The sequence below is a fragment of the Scyliorhinus canicula genome, chromosome 3 (assembly GCF_902713615.1).
Source record: "Scyliorhinus canicula chromosome 3, sScyCan1.1, whole genome shotgun sequence".
Lineage (NCBI taxonomy): Eukaryota > Metazoa > Chordata > Chondrichthyes > Carcharhiniformes > Scyliorhinidae > Scyliorhinus > Scyliorhinus canicula.
In genome coordinates, this window is record NC_052148.1 from 229,812,821 (window position 1) to 229,836,780 (window position 23,960).

The 23,960-nt window shown below is 46.2% G+C and overlaps 1 protein-coding gene across 12 annotated transcripts in view; it reads left to right on the forward strand.

Annotated features, from left to right (window-relative positions):
* The window catches only part of kiaa1109 (KIAA1109 ortholog), a 534,122-nt gene that overhangs the window by 453,332 nt on the left and 56,830 nt on the right, over positions 1-23,960 (forward strand). For all 12 annotated transcript variants that reach the window (XM_038792378.1, XM_038792369.1, XM_038792381.1 and 9 more), the window contains 3 exons: positions 12,250-12,474; positions 19,118-19,298; positions 22,587-22,776. In XM_038792378.1, the coding sequence (XP_038648306.1) occupies positions 12,250-12,474; positions 19,118-19,298; positions 22,587-22,776 (596 nt within the window). The remainder of the gene's footprint in view (positions 1-12,249; positions 12,475-19,117; positions 19,299-22,586; positions 22,777-23,960) is intronic.

Below are 23,960 nucleotides of genomic sequence, written 5' to 3' on the forward strand. Positions count from 1 at the left end.
ATTCTTTCCAAGAATTAACGGAATTGGTGAAAGAGCACTACTCCCCAATTTTGCCTAGGTACAGATTCTACACAGCGAAGCGGGAAGACAGGGAGTCAAAGTCACAAATTTCTTGACCTGCCTGAGAAGGCTGGCGGAAAAATGTGAGTTCGGCCCGACGCTAAATGAAATGCTTCGCGACCGGTTAGTGTGTGGCATAAACGACCTCACAATACAGAAGCGCCTGTTGGCGGAAACGCAGCTAGACTGCAGGCAGGCGTTACAGCTCGCACTGGCCCTACAAAAGGCAGCAAGTGGGGCGCAGAAACTACAGGGCACGCCAATGGAGGTAGATACCTGTGAGAGGGACTACCACAACGGGTCCAGCTACCAGATAGCCGCTCTCAGGAAAAGCCTGAGGAATAGAGGACCAAAGGAAAATCCCAGAACTGCCCCCAAGTCTGCTAGGACTAACTGGAGACAGAGGGAAGTACCAGCTGAGGCTCGCCCAACAGAGAAGAACCGTTTTTGGCACCAGACAGAGTGGGGTAACAGCGACAGAAACCCTAGTAGGAGGTGGCAAAAGAGGAATAGCAGGTGGGACGCAGAGAAGTATACAACCTAGACGCCCCATCCTCCTCCGAAGGGGAACAATTATATAATATTGCGATGAAGAAAGCAGAACCTATTAAGATTACCCCACGGGTGAACGGTCGGCCGACAATAATGGAAATAGACACGGGGGCGGCCAATGGAGTGGCAGCATTTTAAAAAATCAAAGATGGACTCCAGCCACTAACCCTAACAAAAGCATCGACGAAACTTAAAACCTACACGGGGGAACCCCTGGGAGTTCTAGGCACGACTCATGTACCCGTGGAATATGAGAAACAATTGCTCAGATTACCGTTGACGATAGTAGAGGGCTCCGGACCGAGCTTAATTGGACGGAACTGGCTGAAAGACCTAAAATTAGATTGGATGAAAATTTCCCAGAGTGGAAGCGGGCAGTTGAGTGGAGTACTCCAAAAATACCCGGAGGTCTTCCAAGAAGGTTTGGGGGAAATCATAGGCTCCAAAGCAACTTTGCACGTGGACCCAGAAGCCCTTCCGAAATGTTGTAAGGTCACGCAACCTTTCGCGTTAAGGAAGAAAGTAGAGGCCGAAATAGAAAGGTTACGGCGCAACGGCATTATCAGACCAGTACAGTTCTCGGAATGGGCAGCGCCGGTGGTACCAATTTTGAAGCCAGACGGCTCGATACGTCTCTGTGGAGATTTCAAACAGACGGTAAACAAATACGCACTGCTGGACAAATACCCGATCCCGAAAATAGACGACCTATATGCTAAATTGGCAGGTGGACTTTTGTTCACGAAACTGGACATGAGCCACGCCTACCTGCAGTTAAAACTGGACAAGGACTCCCAGAATTTCGCTACGATCAACACCCTGAAGGGCCTTTTTCGTTATACTAGGCTACCTTTCGGATTGTCATCAGCCTGCGCTATATTCCAGCGTACGATGGAAAATATTCTGCCGGGACTACCGCAGGTGGCGATTTATTTGGACGATATCTTTTTTTTTTAAATAATTTTTATTGAAAGAGTTTTTCCATACAAACATTTACCCCTACTAATTTTTAAATTTTTTACAACACAATCCCTCTAGGCAAATGTCCCTCCCTCGCCCGCCCTCTCGCGCGCACCAGTCCTCCCCCCCCCCCCCCCAGGCAACCTTAACAAACAAGGCAGCCTACAGTTTCAGACATGAGCAGCGAGCAGACTTGCCCGCGTTACAGTCGTGCATGTCCCCCCACGACCCTTGCTGCCCCCCCTCCCCTCCCCCCCTCCCCTCCCCCCCCCTCCCTCCCCCCCCCTCCCTCCCCCCCCCCCCTCCCTCCCTCCCCCCCCTCCCCCCCCCCCCCCCCCCCGGGTTGCTGCTGCCACGACCCCGAACGTCTATCTCTGATCTAAAAAATCAAGGAAAGGTTGCCACCGCCTGGCGAATCCCTGTACCGACCCTCTCAGGGCAAATTTGATCCTTTCTAGCTGAATATAGCTAGCCATATCGTTAATCCAAGTTTCAACGCTTGGAGGCCCCGCGTCCTTCCATTGAATTAATATCCTTCGTCGAGCCACTAGGGACGCAAAGGCCAGTATTCCGGCCTCCCTAGCCTCCTGTACCCCCGGTTCTACCCCGACCCCAAAGATCGCAAGCCCCCATCCTGGTTTGACCCTGGACCCCACCACCTTCGACACCGTCCTTGCCACCCCCTTCCAGAACCCTTCCAGCACCGGACATGCCCAGAACATATGCACATGGTTCGCTGGGCTTCCCAGACATCTGACACACCTGTCCTCACCCCCAAAGAACCGGCTCATCCTTGTCCCCGTCATGTGAGCTCTATGCAGCACCTTAAATTGAATGAGGCTCAGTCTCGCACACGAGGAGGAAGAGTTGACCTTCTCCAGTGCATCCGCCCACGTCCCGTCTTCTATCTGCTCTCCCAGCTCCCCTTCCCACTTGGCTTTCAGCTCCTCCCCTGATGCTGCTTCCGCCTCCTGCATTATCTTGTAGATGTCTGATATCTTCCCCCCTCCGACCCAGACCCCCGAGAGCACCCTATCACTCGCCCCCTTACTGGGGAGCAGGGGAAACCCCTCCACCTGCCGCCTAGCAAATGCCTTCACTTGTAAATATCTGAACATGTTTCCCGGGGGGAGCTCAAACTTCTCCTCCAGCCCTCCCAGGCTCGCAAACCTCCCCTCTATAAACAGGTCCTTCAGCTGCCGTATGCCCACCCTGTACCAGCTCTGAAATCCCCCGTCGATGTTCCCCGGGATGAATCTATGGTTCCCTCTTATTGGCGCCGCCAACAGACCTCCCATTTCCCCCCTATGTCGCCTCCACTGCCCCCATATCTTGAGGGTGGCCGCCACCACCGGGCTCGTGGTGTACCTCGTGGGGGGGAGCGGCCATGGTGCCGTTACTAGGGCCCCCAGGCTTGTGTTGCCACAGGACGCCCTCTCCATTCGTTTCCAAGCTGCCCCCTCCCCTTCCATCATCCACTTGCGCACCATTGACACATTTGCCACCCAGTAGTACCCCGAGAGATTGGGCAGTGCCAGCCCTCCACTGTCCCTACTCCGCTCCAAAAAGACCCTCCTCACCCTTGGGCTGCCATGCGCCCACACGTAGCTCATGATGCTACTCGTCACCTTTTTGAAGAAGGCCCTAGGGAGGAAGATGGGCAAGCACTGAAATAAAAACAAGAACCTTGGGAGGACCGTCATTTTGATTGACTGCACCCTCCCCGCCAGCGACAACGGTACCATGTCCCACCTCTTAAATTCCTCCTCCATCTGTTCCACCAGCCTGGAAAAGTTCAACTTGTGGAGGGTCCCCCAGTTCCTTGCCACCTGCACCCCTAAGTACCTAAAGCTCTTTCCTGCTCGCTTGAAGGGGAGTCTCCCAATACCCTCTCCCTGGTCCCCCGGGTGTATCACAAAAACCTCGCTTTTGCCCAAATTTAGTTTGTACCCCGAAAAGTCCCCAAACTCTGCTAATAGTTCCATTATCTCCGGCATTCCCCCTTCTGGGTCTGCCACGTACAGCAGTAGATCATCCGCATGCAGCGATACTCGATGTTCCTCCCCTCCCCTAGTCAGTCCTCTCCACCCCCCTGAACCCCTCAGTGCCATCGCCAACGGTTCAATCGCCAGTGCGAAAAGTAGGGGGGATAGGGGACATCCCTGCCTGGTCCCTCGGTGGAGCCCGAAATACTCCGACCTCCTCCCGTTTGTCACTACACTCTCCGTCGGGGCCGAGTAGAGCAACTTCACCCACTTAATAAACCCTTCCCCAAACCCAAACCGTTCCAACGTCTCCCACAGGTACTCCCACTCCACCCTATCGAATGCCTTCTCCGCGTCCAGCGCTACCACTATCTCAGCCTCCCCCTCCACTGCCGGCATCATAATTACATTCAGCAATCTCCGCACGTTCGTGTTGAGCTGCCGCCCCTTCACGAACCCCGTCTGGTCCTCATGGATTACCCCTGGCACACAATCCTCTATTCTAGCTGCCAGGATCTTTGCCAGCAACTTGGCATCCACGTTCAGAAGCGAGATAGGCCTGTAGGACCCGCACTGCACGGGGTCTTTATCCCGCTTCAATATCAGGGAGATCAGAGCCTGCGACATTGTCGGGGGCAGAACCCTCCCCTCTCGCGCCTCATTAAAGGCTCGTACCAGTACCGGTCCCACCAAGTCCACATTTTTCTTATAGAATTCCACCGGGAACCCATCTGGCCCCGGCGCCTTCCCCGCTTGCATCTGACCTATTCCCTTGACTAGCTCCTCTAGCCCTATTGGCGCCCCCAGCCCTTCTACCAGCCCCTCCTGGACCCTTGGGAACCTCAATTTGTTTAGGAAGTCCTCCATTCCCCCTCTCCTCGTCGGCGGCTCAGACCGATACAACTCCTTGTAAAAATCCCTGAAGACCCCGTTCACTTCTTGCCCCTTCTGCACTACCTTCCCGCCCCTCTCCTTCACTCCCCCAATCTCCCTAGCCGCATCTCGTTTGCGAAGCTGGTGTGCCAGCATCCTGCTCGCCTTTTCCCCATACTCATAGACCGCGCCCTGTGCCCTTCTCCACTGCGTCTCTGCCTTCCTGGTGGTCAGCAGGTCGAACTTGACCTGCAGGCTGCGCCGTTCTCCCAGCAGCCCCTCCTCTGGTGCCTCCGCATATCTCCTATCCACTTCCAATAGCTCCCCCACCAGCCTCTCCCTCTCCTGCCTCTCCTTTCTTTCTCTGTGCGCCCTTATGGAGATCAGCTCTCCCCTGATCACTGCCTTCAGGGCCTCCCAGACCATCCCCACCTGCACCTCACCCGTGTCATTCAAGTCCAGATAGCTCTCAATGCTCTTCCGGACCCTTTTACACACCTCGTCGTCCGCTAACAGCCCCACATCCAGCCGCCACAGCGGGCGCTGGTCCCGCGCCTCCCCCATTTCCACATCCACCCAATGTGGTGCATGATCAGAGATCGCAATGGCCGAGTACTCAGCTTCCCGTACCCTCGGGATCAGCCCCCTGCTCAACACGAAGAAATCGATTCTGGAGTACACTCTATGGACGTGGGAGAAAAAGGAATACTCCCTCGCCCTCGGCCTACCAAACCTCCATGGGTCTACTCCTCCCATCTGCTCCATGTACCCCCTCAGCACTTCTGCCGCTGCCGGCCTCCTATTGGTCCTTGAGCTCGATCTGTCTAGCCCGGGGTCCAGCACTGTGTTAAAGTCCCCCCCCATGATCAAGCCCCCTGCCTCCAGTCCCGGAATGAGGCCCAATAGGCGCCTCATAAAACCCGCGTCATCCCAGTTCGGGGCATATACGTTGACCATCACCACTTTCTCCCCCTGCAGCTTACCCTTCACCATCACATACCTACCCTCCTTATCCGCCACCACCTCCTCCGCCACGAACGACACCCTCTTTCCCACCAGAATCGCCACCCCCCCGGTTCTTTGCGTCCAATCCAGAGTGGAACACCTGTCCCACCCACCCCCTTCTCAGGCGAACCTGGTCCACTACCTTCAAATGGGTCTCCTGTAACATTGCTACATCAGCCTTCAGTCCCTTCAGGTGTGAGAATACCCTTGATCTCTTGACCGGCCCATTCAACCCCCTCACGTTCCAAGTGATCAGCCGGGTCGCGGGACGACCCGCCCCCTTCCCCTGCCGATTAGCCATGTCCTGTTCCCTGCTCGCCCCGGGTCGACCCTCCCCTTCTGACCCGCTCCCCATGGCGATGTCCCCCTCCCCCCACCTCTCCAGTCCTCCACTTCCCGTTTCTGGTCTTTTCAGCAGCAACCCGGTGTCCCTCCCTAACCCCCCTCCCCCCCCCCCCCCCCCCCCAAGGCTAGGACCCCTCCTAGCCGCGATGTACCCTCCATCGTACTCCCGTAAGTCAGCTGGTTCACGCTGACCCGGCTGCTCCTGCCACACTCCGACTCCCCCCGGCTCGGGGGGGGGGGGGGCCTCCCCCCCCTTGCCACTCCCCCCTGGCCCCGCTCCAGCGCGGGAAAGGTCGCCATTGCTAGCCACGCCCCGAACTCCTCCCCTCCCCCCTCCTCTGCCCCGCGCGCGGGAAAACAGAGGAAAGCCCGCACTTTCGCCCTGCCACACCCCACCCCGCCATCTTCAGTTCCACCCCCGTCCCCGTCCATGCCTGTAAAAGAACCCCCCCTAGGAGCCCATATCCCCGATCTGCTCTCCCCCCCGTCCCACCTCCCCAACTTAACATTATAAATAACAGATAAATAACAAATAACAATGTACTTAACAGTCGCCCTCTACCAAACAGCATAAATAACCATAAATAACCATGAATAACCACAATAACAATAACTAAGGGAAGTTGGCAAAGGGGGAAAAAACATCAGAAGAAAAACCACAGCAAGAGTTCAAAATCCAAACAAAGAATTCAGCTGAAAGTACCCGAGCGGCTACGGCCGCCAAGTATCCCCTGGGTCTAATTCGAGTCCAGTTTCTCTTCCTGTACAAAGGCCCACGCCTCCTCTGGGGACTCAAAATAGTGGTGTTGGTTCCTGTAGGTGACCCACAAGCGCGCTGGCTGCAGCATTCCGAACCTGATCCGTTTTGCATGTAGCACCGCCTTCGTCCGGTTGTACCGGGCCCGCCGCTTAGCCACCTCCGCACTCCAGTCCTGGTAGACCCTCACCGTCGAATTCTCCCACTTGCTGCTCCTTTCCCTCTTGGCCCACTCCAGCACTCTCTCACGATCGCTGAGTCGCTGGAACCGCACCAGCACCGCCCTCGGGGGCTCATTTGCTCTTGGCCTCCTAGCCATGACCCTGTAGGCCTCTTCCAGCTCCAGGGGCGAAGGGACGGCCCCTGCCCCCATCAGGGAGCTCAGCATTTCTGCTACATATCCCGGGAGGTCTGACCCCTCCAGGCCTTCTGCCAGGCCCAAGATCCTCAGGTTCTTCCGCCTCATTCGGGTATCCAGCTCCTCAAAACGGCTCTGCCATTTCAGGTGGAGTGCCTCGTGCACCTCTACCTTTCCCACGAGGACCGTGGCCTCCTCCTCCCTCACAGTCATCTCCTGTTGCAGCTCCCGAATCGACGCCTCTTGGGTCGCCTGGGCTCCCATCAGCCTGGTGGTCGTCGCATTCATTGACTCCAAGAGCTCCATTTTCAGCTCCTTAAAGAAGCGCAGGAGAGCGGCCTGCTGCTCCTCCGCCCATTTCCTCCATTCCTCGGGTGCGCCACCGGCCGCCATTTTGGTCTTCTTCCCCCGCTTTTTTTTGGGAGCTGCTGTTGCTTTCTTTACCACCCCACTCCGGGTACCGACCATAAAGTTGGTCTGGTTCTCTTCAGGGAGCCTTCCCCCACCGGGATTTGTCCTTACAGCGCCGTTGGGGCCCTCCAATCGGCCCGAAAACACCTTTGTAGCAGGAGCAGCCAAACGTGCGACTTAGCTGGTCATAGCCGCAACCGGAAGTTCCATTTGGACGATATCTTAATCACAGATAGGACGAACAGGGAACACTTGAGGAACCTGGAGGAAGTGCTCAGGCATTTCACAAAGGCAGGCGTACGGCTTAAAAGATAAAAATGTGTTTTTCTGGCCCCACAAGTGACGTACCTGGGATATAATTGGAAGACAGAGTAAGGGCAATAAAAGAAGTCCCAGCTCCCACCACGGTCCAGGAGCTACGATCATTTCTAGGGTTGGTAACCTATTATGGCAAATTTATTGAAAATAGGGCGTCCATCCTAGAACCCCTCCACCAGCTATTAAAAAAGGGGCAAGAATGGAAATGGTTCGCCCGCCAAAACCGAGCATTTAGGGACATTAAGGAACAGCTGTCATCCGAAAATGTCCTAGAGCATTATGACCCAAGGAAGGAGTTGGTGGTCACTTGTGACGCATTCCCTTACGGGGTAGGAGCCGTCTTAGCCCATAGAGGAAGGAATGGGGAGGAATGGCTAATAGCCTATGCTTCGAGGACCTTGGCGATGGCTGAGAGGAAGTAGGCCCAAATTGAGAAGGAAGGACTGGCAGTGATATTTGCAGTAAAAAAATGTCACCAGTATCTGTACGGGCGGAAATTCACCATAGTGACGGACCATAAGCCGTTATTAGGGTTATTAAAAGAAGACAAGTCAATACCCCCGATGGCATCAGCTAGAATCCAACGCTGGGCGTTGCTACTGGTGGCGTATAGATACGTTCTGGAGCACAGACCGGGAACGCGAGTAGCAAATGCGGATGCTTTGAGCAGACTTCCCCTCCCGGACACCCTGCCGCCAATACCGAAAGTAGAGGAGACATTAATGACTTTAAATTTTTTGGACACCCTACCAGTGGATGCACAACATATTCGGTTGTGGACGCAAAAAGAACCAGTTTTAGCCAAGATGAAGCATTTACTGCTAACAGGGGAACTGGAAAGACCAGTGGAGCCCCAGATGCACCCATACTGGAGCAGAAGGGACCAAATAACCGTTGAAGACGGTATCCTATTATGGGGAGCCCGGGTCATAGTCCCAGCTCAGGGCCGTCGGGCAATCTTGACCGAGTTACATCATGGACACCCAGGGGTGTCTAAAATGAAGATGCTAGCTCGAAGCTACTTTTGGTGGCCAGGATTGGACACAGACATAGCAGCCTTGCTACGTCGGTGCCAGGAGTGCCAACAGGGGCAAAGAGTGCCACCAGCTGCGCCATTGCACCCATGGGAATGGCCAGGCAGCCCATGGACCCGCCTGCATATTGACCACGCTGGCCCTTTCATGGGCTCATTGTTTTTGGTGATAGTGGACGGCCACTCCAAATGGTTGGATGTCCACCGGGTAAACACGGCAAGCACAGCATCGACAATCGAAAAGCTCAGGGCCTCGTTTGCAACACATGGACTTCCGGAGGTATTGGTGTCGGACAACGGAACGGCATTCACAAGTGGGGACTTTGGAAAATTCCTGAAAGAAAATGGAGTCCGCCACATCAGGACGGCCCCTTACCATTCAGCGTCCAACGGCCTGGCAAAGAGAGCGGTCCAGATACTAAAAGCGGGACTCAAGAAGCAGCCGGCAGCGTCAGTGGACACAAAGCTCTCCCGCTGGCTGTTTGATTACAGGACCACACCGCATTCCACAACGGGCATACCGCCAGCTGAACTCTTAATGGGAAGGCGGCTGCGAACGAGGCTGATTCTCCTTTTCCCAAATTTAACGGGGAAAGTGGAAAAACAACAGGAGGCCCAACGCAGTGGGCATGATAATAGTCGGCAGCAGAGACATTTCCAGGTGGGGGCACCAGTTTGGGTCAAGAATTATGGGAATGGACCAACGTGGGTCAAAGGCACGGTAGAGTCCCAAACAGGGCCCATATCCTAAGATGTTTCTGTAGGAGGTAAGGTGCTGAAGAAACGCCTAGACCAAATAAGGGCAGTGGAACCACACCTGTAGGCAGGCGAAGCAGGACCGCCTCAAGCTGGGATAGCCCAGACGAAAAGATACCCACATCCCAGCCCCGAGCAATTTCTCCAGATCCAATCGTCTGAGTCGGAGATGGACACGTTCGACGAGGCCACTGCAACACCTCTCCCTTTGGGGGGGGGGGGGGGGGGGGGGGTGTAATGACCTCCAATTAGCATTATTGGTTGGCCAATTGGAGTATGAGCTCCCTTAATGATAGCTCATTGAGGGGGCCCATATAAGCACCTGTGTAGGCTTTGTGCCCCAGTTTTAAGTTTACTGGACTGCTAGCAGCACTGTTTGGAGCTGCTCTTGTATCTAGTGATTGTAAATAAATATTGGTGTGGTGACGGGACTCCTGCCTCCTGTGGATTATTACACAACTCTACAACTCTTGTAATGTTAAAAAGCAGCAGCCAATTTTCATCCAACAGGCTCTCACAAACAGCAATATGATATTGAGCACTTTTAATGATGATGTTTGAGGGATAGATATTAATCAGGACATATTGAAATTTGACTTTTGAAATTAATGGCAGCAATATGTTTTAAGCAACAATACAATGGTTGCTTTTTTGCACAATTGCAAAAATAAATATTTTTTTCAAAAAAGGATGCACATTAACACTTAAGATGGAATTTAGTGGTGGCTGTGTGGGACTGGAAATTCCAATATAGGATATATAACTAAAAAGAAGTTGAGAGAGGGTGGGATTTAACAGCCGTGTTGCGCCCGTTATGGATCTAGGCACGCCGGTTAAATCGCGGGATAGGCCTAAATTGGGATCCACACAGGGCGCAGATCAGTTTTTGATCGAACTGACACGTCCCAGATTCTGCCCAGATGTGGCGCTCACTCAGGGTCTCCGAGGCGTTAAATCCCACGCCTTGAAACTGATTGTACACTTGAATATGCAATTCTGGATCCCGATCATTGTGGGTGGGAGGTATCTCGCAAGATTTACTGGCATCACAGCATCCCGAGTTGGGCACGGCCGATAGAGCGCACCCAGTATTTTTTATCTGGAGTAAAGTTTTGTTGACAGTGAAGGTGGAGTCTGCACAGTTAAGTGTACGGTTAAATGTGGAATTCCCTGCAGACTGCAATTAAATGGAAATCACTGAGCTGATAAGACCGTGCCCTTTTTTTGTTATTAGTTGTGCTGCAAATGATTTGAAAAGTTACACTGTGTTTTTAACGTTGGCTATGCTCATAATCATTGCTGAAACAGAGATCGCTGGTCTTGAAAAACCTATTTTAGTTTGGAATGTCAAATTTCTCCCTTATGCACTTCATTTTTTATACCACAGCTTTCTTTGAGCTGAGTGGCAAGCCCCATCACTTTAGCTCTGACTTCTAAATTCAGACCTATCTTTTCAATTCAGACCTGAATGAAAGTCTGAGGCTAAAATTGTTCCAAAAAAACACATTTCCAAGGATTGGTGTTATTTAAGATTCATCGATAGTCATGATGCGGTAGCCACTGGACACCAGGAGGTACCAGTGGAAACCAAGCTAATGTGATACTCAAGTAGAGAAAGGGGCTAGATCCAACATGTGCGACCACATCAGTATTACTTGCAATCCATGTAAAATAATGGACTTGATAGTTAAGAGTAAGCCTGAGGCTTATTTGCACAATAGTAACCTAATAAACAGATTCAGAAGAAGTCCCTGCTTGTCCAATGTCCCTGATTCTTTTCTGAAAGTTTGTGGAAATCCCTACCTTCAACTTGCAAGAGGTATTGATTAAAAGGAAAGCTGTAGGGATTTTGACTGGATCAGGATATAACACAAAGTATGTGTTTTGTATGTTATGTTGGCTGGGGCAAATAGTGATTGGCGTACCCCAGGCCTCAATATTAGAACTGTTACTATTTCTCATTTACACTGTGACTTGGATTCAGGAACTCAAATATCAACTAGTTAAATGTATCTGCTCACCAAATTAAGGCAAGAGGCATCTGAATAACTATAGAATCCCTACAGTGCAGAAGGAGGCCATTCGGCCCATCAAGTCTGCACCGACCCTCTGAAAGAGCACCCTAACTAGGCCCAGTCCCCCACCCTATCCTCATAACCCCATCTAATCTGCATATTCCTGGACATCTAAAGGACAATTCCAGTGCAACAATTAAGTTAAAGTACCTAAGTAGATAAAATGACTCCAGGTTAAAATTTCATGTTTACAAGTGTAAAATATTGGACATAGAAAAAAAACATACTCTTCATGAAGTTGCCAGGATGAAGACCAAAGAGATTTACGAACCTTACTGGACTGGGCATAATATTTGCAAATAATGTAAAGCAGGAATTAAACAGAATCAATAAAAAGGTTGAATTAGCCTTCCCCTAAAACAGTACCTGGTGTTGTAAGACTTCTCACTTTGCTGACCCCAGTCCAACGCCAGCACCTCCACATCATCCAAAAACAGTAGACATAGTCCATGTTAGTTGTGATCAGCCTAGATAATGCTTTGGTCAGACATACTTAAAATTTGTATTAATTTTAAATTTAATCATGTCAAAAATACATAACTACTTAATCCAATATATGGTAAATTAATTGCAGATAAATTGTATAATTGAAAATTTAATTTTGACCTCTGATATAATGGTCACATTTCTTTTTGCAGAGTTCAGGATACTAAGCCTAGGGGGAATTTGAAAGAAAATCTGATAATGAAAGTTAATACTTTTATGTGTTGCGTTTCTAAGATTATTTATATTTCTGTTCTGTTTATATTCCTGTTCTGCAGGCATAGCATACGTAAACGGTCCCCTGGGCTTGCTGCAGTTCAACAACTTTTCACTGACCGATGGCCGTCAGCATCAATGAACAGAAATTCCTTAAATGCAGCAACAGAAAGAAACATTGATTTTGAACTTGATATTCGAGTTGAAATTGAGAGTGGAAAATGTGTTCTGCATCCAACTACACAGCAGCTGCAGCAAGCAGAACACGATGAATTCAACATTAAAAAGTAGGAAGACCTTTTATTTGCTCTAATTGTTTTTTTTCCTTTCATGGACTGTGGGCAATTCGTTGCTTGCCAGACCATTTCAGAGGGCAATTAAGAATCAATCATATTGCTGTGTGCCTGGAATCACATGTAGGTCAGACCGGTAAGGATGACAGATTTCCTTCTCTAAAGGTTTTGCAACAATTAATGATAGCTATCATGATCGTCATTACAGAGACTGACGTATTCCAGATTTATTAACTGAATTTAAATTCCACCAGTTGCCATGGTGGGATTTGAACCTGTGTTCCCAGAGCATTAACCAGGGCCTCTGGATTACGAGTCCAGTGGCTTCACTTCTATGCCACTATCTCGCCCTTAATGTGTGTAATATTTGGGTCACAAATATAAGATCCGGTCCTTTCAGTTCTCACATAATTTGCATTAGCTGAAAATTGCTGGAAATGTGAGCTGATAATGGCATGATGATGGCAATTGGACATGTGGGAACTTAGTGAATGACAGGACTGAGAATCCATCTCCTTAACTGATGAAATGTAAGGATTGAGAAATAAATAGAGGAATGAGTGTAAAGGAAATGAAGTAGATTAAAGTCAAATCAGGAACAGAAAGTAAAATAAATGAAAAGAAAGAAAGAATGGATTCAAAGAGAGAAAAGAGGCAGAAAATGTAAGAATTTTTTAAAACTGCAAGAACAACATACAGGAATGAGGGTCCACAGTTTCAGTTGTTTGCACTCTGATCTGATAAGGTTGAGAATTGCAGAAACATGAATCCTGTCATTAAAGGGATCCTTATGCTGTTAAGTACCAGCCGTAACTCTTTGGAGAACATTTGATTGGTAAGTAAGGCAGGATTGCAGTAATTTGCTGGAACTCACAGGATGATTTACGTCGTAAGAACGACTTGTACATTAAATTCAATTAATTTCCCGGCAAATTATGGGCATTATCTTACTTTTCATTCACAAAATTCAATTCAGTGTTTGGAAATTTTAAACACTCCCAATCTGTGCTACTTAACACAATGCCAAAGATTCACATCAAATTAGGATGATTTGTGAGGACTTAAGTGTCTGTCCCCTTGTATTATGAAACAGATTATTTGTTATAAAAATGAATATTCTTATCCATTTGTTCACTCCGAATGCTGCCTCTCTACGTTCTCCATCATATCTTTTTAGAATTGGACAAGAAAATTCTGCAATTAATAATGGTGTGATATATGTCTACAGATCAGACTGCCATAGCACACAATTGGTCAGTTCTTAAATTATTTTTCAGTTGCATACCTGCATTAGTTTCCATACTGCACTTCAGTTAAGGCACACCAGGTGAGTAAAAGGCTTGCATAGAGTTATCAACTCTAGTTAGTTGTTTTACAGGAGGTTTTGCCACATGATATTCTGGCCATACAACATTCTGACAAATAAGAACAGCAACTATGCTTCAATTTAAATGACACCTTTAACGTTGTAAAGCATGCCAAGATGCTTCACAGGTGTGTAATCAGCCAAAATTTGACCTGAGACAAAAAAAATAGATGAGGAATCAGCTCACCAAAAGCTTAGTCAAAGAGGCAGAAGGGTATTAAAGAGGGAGGGGGAAAAGTTTCATGAGGAAACTCCAGAGTTTAGCGCCCAGGCAGGTGAAGACACACCGTCAATAATATGGTGACAGAAGTGAGGGATAGATGAGACATTAGTGTTGAAGAAACACAGGTCACAAAACCTGGTTCTGTGGCGCCACAGGAGACAGAAACTGGAGCAGTTGAAAATTGTGGCAATACTGTTTCTGAACTTCCACATGGCTACCCATGCTTGTAAGGGCCTCTAGACTAATTTGATGCATGTTCTGCCAATTTGGACAGATCCAATTAATGTCCTTTCATAATCATAAGTATGTGTTCAGCTGCAGGAGGGATCGCCTGTAGCATTATTTGAAGACCCAACCTGCACGTGAGATCCCTCTGACCTACCTTTCCTTTTGCAACATTTGTGGAAGAGCATTAGAAGGATTAGAATTTCTACAGTGCAAAAGGAGGCCATTTGGCCCATCGATTCTGTACCGACCCTCTGAAAGAGCACCTTACCGAGGCCCACTTCCCCACCCTATCTCCTATCCCATCTAACCTGCCCATCTAACCTGCACATCTTTGGACACTTAGGGGCAATTTAGCATGTGGAGTATTCGTCAAAGAGATCTGATGACTTGTTAGATTTCAAAGGGAATGTTGCTGCAATTAAACAACTAATGAGAGGTGGAGATTCTACGAACATACCCATCTTCAGTGATGTGGAACCCAGAATCTGAATGCTCAGCTGGAGGCTGAAGCTGATTCCAATCATCGTAGCTACGAGCAGCATTCAGGCGATTCAGTTCACTCCACGTGATATCAAGAAATGACTGAGCACGCTGAAAGCAGAAAAGGTTATGGGCCCTGGCATATCTCGACTGTGATGCTGAAGACTTGCACTCCGAAGCTAGCTATGCTCCGAGGCAAGTTACTCCAGTACATCTACAACATTGGCAGTTGCCTAATAATATGTAAAATTACCTAGGTGTATATCCTGTCCACAAAAAGCGGAATAAATCAATTTGACCAATTATCATCACATCAATCTACTCTTGATCATCAGCAAAGTGGTGGAAGGTGATATTTACAATGAAAATTACCATTTGTATGTCCTCTGACACTGAAGCAGTAATGTGCCTATGCAGCAAGGCCTGGACGATATTCAGGCAAACATAAAAGGAGCAGGAGGAGGCCATTCGGCCCTTTGAGCCTGCTCCACCATTCATTATGATCATGGCTGATCATCCAACTCAATAGGCTAATCCTGCTCTCCCGCATATCCTTTGATCCCCTTCGCTCCAAGTGTTATATCTAACACTTTCATGAAAACATGCCGGATGTGATTCTCCGTTTCTGTGACTAAATGTTGATGCTAGCGCAGAATTTGTGGACTTTAACAACAGAATTACTGCCACAACATCTGGACTGATTCCGCTACTATTAAGGGGGTAGCACCGGTGTTGCATGGAAGACCATCGATTCCAATGAAAAACAGTGCGAGATTCGCCAGGTCCGTGTTTGACATTCGGGTCGCTGACAAGCTGCAGCCGCACATACACATTACACTCCCCACACACACTTATCCCAGACAAAAGCATTTTTGTGTTCAAGTCCCGGAGTGGAACTTGAACCCACAGCCTTTGAGCTCAGAGAGTCAGATATTCCCTTTCTCATGAGTATCATGGATGACCTGGTGGAGAAGCAGAGAGAGCAAGCTTGTCGCGCAAGACACCATAGACAAACATTGTTCCATTTTGTTACTTCTGTCCAGAGATTGTAAAGAACACAAATTTCAGGTACCATTGGAATAGCTACGCATTTCACCAAGCAATTGACCATCTTTGTGAAGTGCTCCAGAAAGATTTAAACTGATATCTGCCTCCCACAAGCCTTGTCACTAATGACAAAGCCAAGGATTGAGACAAGCAGTAATAGAAAGCTCCGCTGGGAGAGAAGGGAGCCCATAGAAAATAGAGGCCAACGAATCTTGTACCTTCTCAGCCCGCTGTCTTGCTCTCCAGCAAAACTGCCATGGCTGAGTGAAACTGCTGAGCCACACCAGGCAGAGTTGACCAACCTCAACACAAATAGTAGATTCAGGAGACTGAGGATTGCCAAAGAGGTTCACTTCTCTCCCAGCACCCTGCTTTAATCTGAATTATGGCATCTGTTCTCAGCTTTTTATAGTGACGTGGTTGGCCTCTGGTTAGATTCATAGCTTGCACTAAGTTTAAAGTCCCTGATTCATGATTGATGTTTCAATGTTGAAGCCAAATCAATTTTCAACAAATTGTGACATAAACCTAGTGTGATATGAATAGTCAGCGCTAATGCCTAATTAACAGTTTATACCAGTGTGTTTCAAACTTTTCTGCTGGGGACCCATTTTTACCAACTGGTCATCCTTCGCATCCTACGCCGGCCGACCTTCGTGACCCACCGTTTTCTCTTACCTTTAATGCGATTTGAGAGCCTGCTTGGTCCTCCCGATCTCACTCCAGTCATATTCACAGAGGGAGAGGGATGTCCGCATATCGGGTGCAGAATTCAGCCGGTTCATTTGTGCTGTCTTCATCTTTGTGAGGATAGAAAATCCAACCTCGCACCTATAGGTCGTTGTGAAAGGCAAAAGCAACAAAATGCTTGTTTTACTCAGCTCCAGATACTCCTCGGAGACACTACTCCAGAGCGCTGACAGCCTCATTGACTTGTGCCGTGTTTATAATATGGGTCACATGTTAGATGCAGAAGTTAAGTTTCTTCATTTGGAGTCAGCTGTAAGTTAATAATTGATTCTGGGGTCTCAAACTCAAAGGGATTTTTGCTCCACTTCTTCTTTCTCAAAATCTGAAACTTCTCCTCTGAAAAGTAGCAACAAAAACTGTTGATCAGCGCAGCCAGATATTGATGAATAAGGCTTGCCAGTCTATTGACAGTTCCCTTACTAACGCTTTTCTTCAATGTGTTGTAGCAATGTGGGGAACATGTAATAATTTTGACTTTGCACTCGCAATTGCCAATCTTTCAATGACTTTTGGAAAGTATTGATTTCTTCACAGTGCCAAAAGGAGTCATCATCCTTCCCTTGCAATTGGAGGTTCAGTTCAGCATTTATTGTCCATCCCTAAATGCCCTTCAGAAGGTGGTTGTGAGTTGCCTTCTTGAACCGCTGCAGTCTTTGAGGTGTAGGTACACGCACAGTGCTATTAGGGAGGGAGTTCCAGGATATTGCACCAGCGACAGTGAAGGAACAACAATATATTTCCAAGTCAGGGTGGTGAGTGACATGGAGTTCCCAGGTAACTGCTGCTCTTGTTTTTCTGGATGATTGTGGTCATGGGTTTGGCAGGTGCTGTCTAAGGAACCTTGGATAGTTACTGCAGTGTATCTTGTAGATGGTACACATGGCTGTTCGTCAGTGGTGGAGGGTTTGAATGTTTGTGAAAGAGGGAGCAATCAAGTGGGCTGATTTGTTCTGGTTGGTGTTGAGCATCTTAAGTGTTGTTGGAGCTGCACTCATCAGGCAAGTGGAGAGTATTCCATTACACTCCTGACTTGTGCCTTGTAGATGGTGGACAGGCTTTGGGGAGGGTCAGGAGGTAAGTTACTTGCCATAGGATTCCTAGTATTTGACCGGCCCTGATAGCCACAGTATTAATATGGTTAGCCCAGTTCAGTTTCTCATCACTGGTAACCCCCCCAAGATATTGACTGTGGGGAATTCAGCGATGGTAATGCCTTGAATGTCAAGTGGCGGTGGTTAGATTCTCTCTTGTAGGAGATGGTCATTGCCTGGCACATTGAGACTTACGTGCATCTCTCCTTGTAATGGGTTTAGAAGGCAGTTTAGATAATAATTAAATGTGACTACCTTATGAGGAGTAACAGTTTAAGACAGTTGGGAAACTCAATGAGGTATACATATTAATGTCTAAAGTCAAGGAAGTTGATAGGGATGGACAGCCATAAGCATAATCAAAGAAGAACTCTCAGAAACAAGGGAGACCAGAAAACATCTAGCAGGGTCAGGAAGCACAAGCCAGTTTCAAGCCACCAAGCCACATTTTACATCTGACAGCCTCAAAGATTTGAGAGCCAAGGCAGTGTAGATAAAGGCAGTTCAAATAACTTCACTAGATCATGAAAATATGTTTCACAGACTTGATTATCATTCCTGTATTGTGTGGTAATTATAAGCTGGTCTTACCTCATAGATTTATTTACTTTGGATGTTGTTTGGGGAAAGAGGGAAATCTTATGAAGTTCAGGTACCGTCAATATATTTTGGAATAAGGGGTAGGTTCTACAAAAACTGTGTGTGTTTCGTAACTTATATCCCTTAATTGCCGTCGAGTAGGGTAGTCCTGTAGGTGTGTATTTATCTTTTCTTTAATAAATAGTCTTTAATAATTGTTACACAGCAACTGAGCTACTTATTCTCACTGGGGTTTTATTTGTCTCCTCACACCAGAACAAAACAAAACTATATACCTCCACGAACCAGTGTTCCAAGTTGGTATATGCTCACAAATAACATCAGTGTGCTTCATGGCATTATTCCTATTTCATATGTTCTATTAATTACTTAACACATGAAACATGCTCTACATGTTCAATCTATGAAATCAAAGAGGAAATTGAAATATGAAGCAAGAATGGTTATGAGGAAACACCTAGTTGCATCTGAAAATTAATTTTTAAAATTTGCATTCATTCCACCTGATGCAACAGCAAATTTCAAGACATTTCAGCTGCAGCAAAGTTGCCTGAGCTTGGGGAAATAATGAAAATTAATTGTTAGAACCATTTCAGCAAATTATTTAATACTTTTTTTAGGTCTTCAAGAAGAAATATTTGTCTGGAAATGGAAAAATGTAAAAAAAATCCAAAACAGATCGATTTGCTTTTTGGATACTCCATTTTAAAATTTAGTTGGAATGCCAATTGACAGTTTAATATTACTGTCAAAATGGTTTAAGTACAATTTAAAGTTTAATTATTTAAAAAATGTTGTACAATTTATATCTCTGATATGGACAATGTCAAAACAATTTGTATTTCTGTGCAGGACTATTGAAAAGAATTTAAAGAATTTGGACCAAGGTACTCCAGCAAAGAAGAAGAAAGCACATCAAAATTATCCATCAAGTTCATATTTAATAGCTGGGAAAAAAGTGCCACATACCCTTCAGACCAAGGCGACGGAATTTGAAAACACAGTTTTTTACATTCCAGGAGTAGATGTAAAGGTAATAAGGGCATCTTTATAAGAAAGGGAAGTTCATAAATTATGTTTGTTGTTTTAAAAAATATATAATTGCTTGCTCTTTTTTAGAAACCCAGTTGCACGATACTAATTTTTTATTTTAAAATTTGCAATCTGAAATCATCTTTGGTCATATTACATTGTCATTGTTTTACCTTGTGTGTAGGTAGCAGATAGGTGGACAGTATGTTGACTGAAACCTTCTCATTTTCTTTGAACTGGATTGCAAGCTGGATTTAGTCCTCTTAAACATTATAACAATGTTGTCAAATGATTGTACTTGAAATGCAGATGGACTTTTAAAATGTACTTAAATTAAGCCCTTTTTATTGGGTGTAAAATCTCTTATGCCATTTTCTCGGTTTAGAGAACACAGGAGTGCAATGACATAATGGGCTGATTTTCGCAGCATCGTGGATACTTGGGAACCTTTAAAAATGGCCAATGGGACCTACAACCGGACTTTTCCGCTTCCATTTCAGACTGATCCTATTTTCACTGGGGTGGGGACAATGGTGGTGGGAAACCCAACATCTGAGAAACCCAATCCAACGGGACGATTTGAACTCATTGCTGAGTTCAAACAGACAACATTTTCACTGGGACAAGGACCTGATCTCACAGTGTGGCTGTTACTCGCCTTTAGAGAGACCATAAATGTTCTCAGAAAGTGGATAAGGCCTGCACAACTTTCAAGCTATCAAGTTGATTCAAATAGACAGCCTTCAAAAATTGAAAAAAAACTGCCACCCTGTGTTTGAGATTTGAAAAAAATTCAATTTTAGCCGTTTGAAGACACAATCGTAAGCGTTATCTTTATAGTTTTAGTCTTTCCGTAACTTATTTTCACAGTGGTTTGAGTAGGAGGTGGGGTGGTGGAAGGTGGGAGTGGCATGGTGGAAGTGAGAGGTGGGGGTGGATTGTAATTCCACGGTTTGATTGACAGCTCAAATAGGTTATTAAATGATTAGCTGTCGTTGATGTGGTATTATGAATACAAATGTTTGCTTTTACAGAGGATTAATTATTGAGAGGATTTGAATGGCTTTCATGAATTAGACTTTTTTAGGATTTGAACAGACGTACAAACATACAGATTAGGGGCAGGAGTAAGCCATTTGCCCCCTCCAGCCTGTTCTGCCATTTGATAAGCTCATGGCTGATCTGGTTGTGGCTTCTCCTCTACTTTCCTGTCAGTGCCATACCCTTTAACTCCCTTGTCAATCAAGAATCTGCCTAATTCAGTCTTAAAACTATTCAGTTAACCTACCTCCACTGCTCTCTGGGGAAGAGAATTCCACAGACTAACAACTCTTTGAGAGAGTGAATTTTTCCGCATCTCTGTCTTAAATGGGAGACCCCTTATTTTTAAATTCTGTCCCCTTGAGCTAGTCTCTTTCATGAGAGATCTCAGCATCTGCCCTCACGATTTTCCCCCAAGATGTTGTCTGTTTCAGTAAGATCACTTCTCATTCTTCTAAATGTCAATGGATACAGGCCCAACCTGTCCAGCCATTCCTCATAAGATAGCCCCGTCAGCCCAGAAATTAGTCGAGTGAATCTTCTCTGAACTGCAACTAATTTCTGAAGAAGGGAGACCAAAACTGTTGTCAGTACTCTAGATGTGGTCTCACCCCTGCCCCGAACAACAGTAGCGAAACTTCCCTACTTTTATATTCCAATCCTCTTTTAATAAGCGACAACATTCTATCTGCCTTCCTAATCATTTGCTGTATCTGCATACTAACCTTCTATGATTCATATGCCAGGGCAACTAGATCCCTCTGTACTGCAAGTTCAGCAATCTTGCTCCATTTCAATCATATATTATTTTTCTATTCTACCTGTCAAAGAGGGCAAGTTCACATTTCCTCACATTATACTCCATCTGCCAAATGTTTACCCACTTATTGAACATATCCATATCCCTTTGCAGACTCCTTATGCCTTCGTCACAACTTACTCTTTTTTTGGGTCATTTGTAAATTTAGCAACCAAACATTTTGGCCCTTCATCCAAGTCATTTATATCGATAACCTCTATCCTTGCTGATCTGTTACCCTTATGCCGTGTGCTCTTATTTTATGTAGTAACTTTTGATGTGGCACTTTTCAAAATACAAGGACACAACATCTACATGTTCCCTTTAATCCACATGCGTGTTACTTCCTCAAAGAATTATAATTAGTCAAACATGATTTCTCTTCCACAAAACCATGTTGACTCTGCTTAATGGTGCTAAGACTTGCAAAGTGCCCTGCTATAAACTCCTTTACTGATAGATTTTAGTATTTTCCTCATACATATATTAGGCTAACTGTCCTGAACTGTCCTACTTTCTTTCTCCTTTCTTGAACAGAGAAGTTTCATTTGCTATTTTCCAATCTAATGGGACCTTTTCAGGATCCAAGGGATTTTGGAAAATCACAACCAATGCACCTACAATATCTGCAGCAACTTCCTTTAAGACTCTAGGATGAAGTTCATTAGGTCCTGGGGACTTCCAGCCTTAAGTTCTAATAGTTTTCTCAGTATTGTTTCCTGGTGACAGTGATCTCTGTAGTAGATATTTAGAACTTTATTTCATCTCAGCCTGGCTCCTGAAGTCTGCCTATGGTGGATACTGGGTGAGTTTGTATGGAAGGTGTATGATAAAGGATGTGGATCATTAGTTCGCACTAAGTTGGCACAGGGGCTATAAGATGCTGTAAGAGTGGGTGGGGGATTACGTTGGTGTGAGTTGACATGTATGGGGAGTAAGTGAGGGTATAAAGGGTGGAAGTTAGATGGTCTGATGTTTAACAAAACGACTGGGACAAAATTACAGTGAACCAAGCTGGGCCTTTTAAGCAGCCCAGCTCAGCACTTGGAAATAATAGTGGGCACCTCTGATCTGCGTGCCATTTGTGGCACCTGAAGCATTGACATGGAAAAGTTCCTAACCCGAACAACCTGCCTCGGGAGCAAAAACCTGGCCCGATGTTGCAATGTTTAACCGTTAGTTCCTGTTAGTCCTGTTACATCAGTGGAGTCCTTTACCAAATTCTGAAGGAAGTAAACCAATTTATAGTGCTGTTCTTACAGGGAATAAAATGCAGAAACCAACTGCTATAGGCTGTACAGTTTAAACAAATCTGATTGATTCTTTCTCCAACTGGTATTTGTAAGACAACATTGTCAAATTTTGTAAGGGTTTCAGTTTCAGAAAAATATTACTGAAACATTGATTTTCAGTAAAGCATTCCGAATAATAATTATTTTATTCTAACAGTTGCATTACAACTCCAAAACACTAAAGACAGAGTCTCCAAACACCTCCAGAGGATCTTCTTTGCCAAGAACCCTGTCTAAAGAATCCAAACTGTATAGCATGAAAGATAGTGGTCTTGCTCATGCATCCTCTACCAATTACAGCAAGGCTAACTTCCTGCTTCCTCCCCCACCCCCACCTTTACCATCAGGTATCCAATTTATACACTTTTTCTATAGAAACAGAACCTGAAAATGTTGTTTTTGTGCAGTTTAAACTGTTAAATACGTGTACCTTTGAGTAAACAGCATATATATGCATTAGTTATATTTACCTTTGCGAAACTGATCATTCTTAGCAGCAATATGTTGAAATATCCTTGCAGTAACAATGCTTATCATTGCTAATCGCACTGTGAATTTGTCTTGTTTTACAATTTATCTGTTTTTCATACAGCACAAATATCCTCAAATAAACTTTCAGGCAGCTTACAAACATTTGTGCCTCTATGTAGTGAACTAAATTTTGATTAACCCCTCTCTAAGCTTTACTTTTTTCTTTCCTTTCGGTTTTATGTTCTTATTTGTGATATGTTCTTCAAAAGTTTAACAATATGTATATATGCTGCAGTCTGTAGGGACAACAGGATAACCAGAATAAAGAATACAAATGGCTTTGTAGACTTGTGATAGAAATTATGTTTTCAGTGATTACATTTATATTTAAATTTGTTTACTTTTTTTAATATTGCAAAGTAACCCTAGTTAATTTCTCAAAATGTTATGGTTCATGATTAATTGATTTGAAATAAAAATTACACACTCCCATCCACCAAGTGTCCACATGCCCTCACCCCTCAATTGGGTCACCAATTGAGACCATTTTGTGGGCAATTAATGCCCAATTAAAGATTGCATCCTGCCACTCCTACAATATAGTGGGTGGAGAGACCTGTGCCCATGTATAGCTCCACAAGCTTAACCCTGTGGGCTGCTGGTCAGTGGAAGTGGGTTGGCGCCTTCCCAGGCCACCCCACAGTTTTGCCTCCCCATGTCCAGTCTAATCCCCTGCCCTGTCCAACATCTCCCGTCCCCCTCACTGGAGCTTCTCAGCCTAGTTGGAGTGAGATCTCAGAATCACTTGAGTGTTTGGGTCTATCACTGCTCTTGTTTGGCTCTGCCAGTGTGCAGAGCTGAGAGACTCCAGTTCTCTGGCAGTTCTCTGTGGCAGAACATCATCTTGAAGATGGACAGAAGGTTTGCCTCATACAAAATAAAGTGTTATTGCCCGAAAATGTAAAGTGGCCAAGCTGGCTAAGCAGAGGTGGCAGTTGCCCCTGAATTTTATGCTGGGTTATGGTTGCCTGCCCTCAGCATATAATCCAGCCCAAAGTTT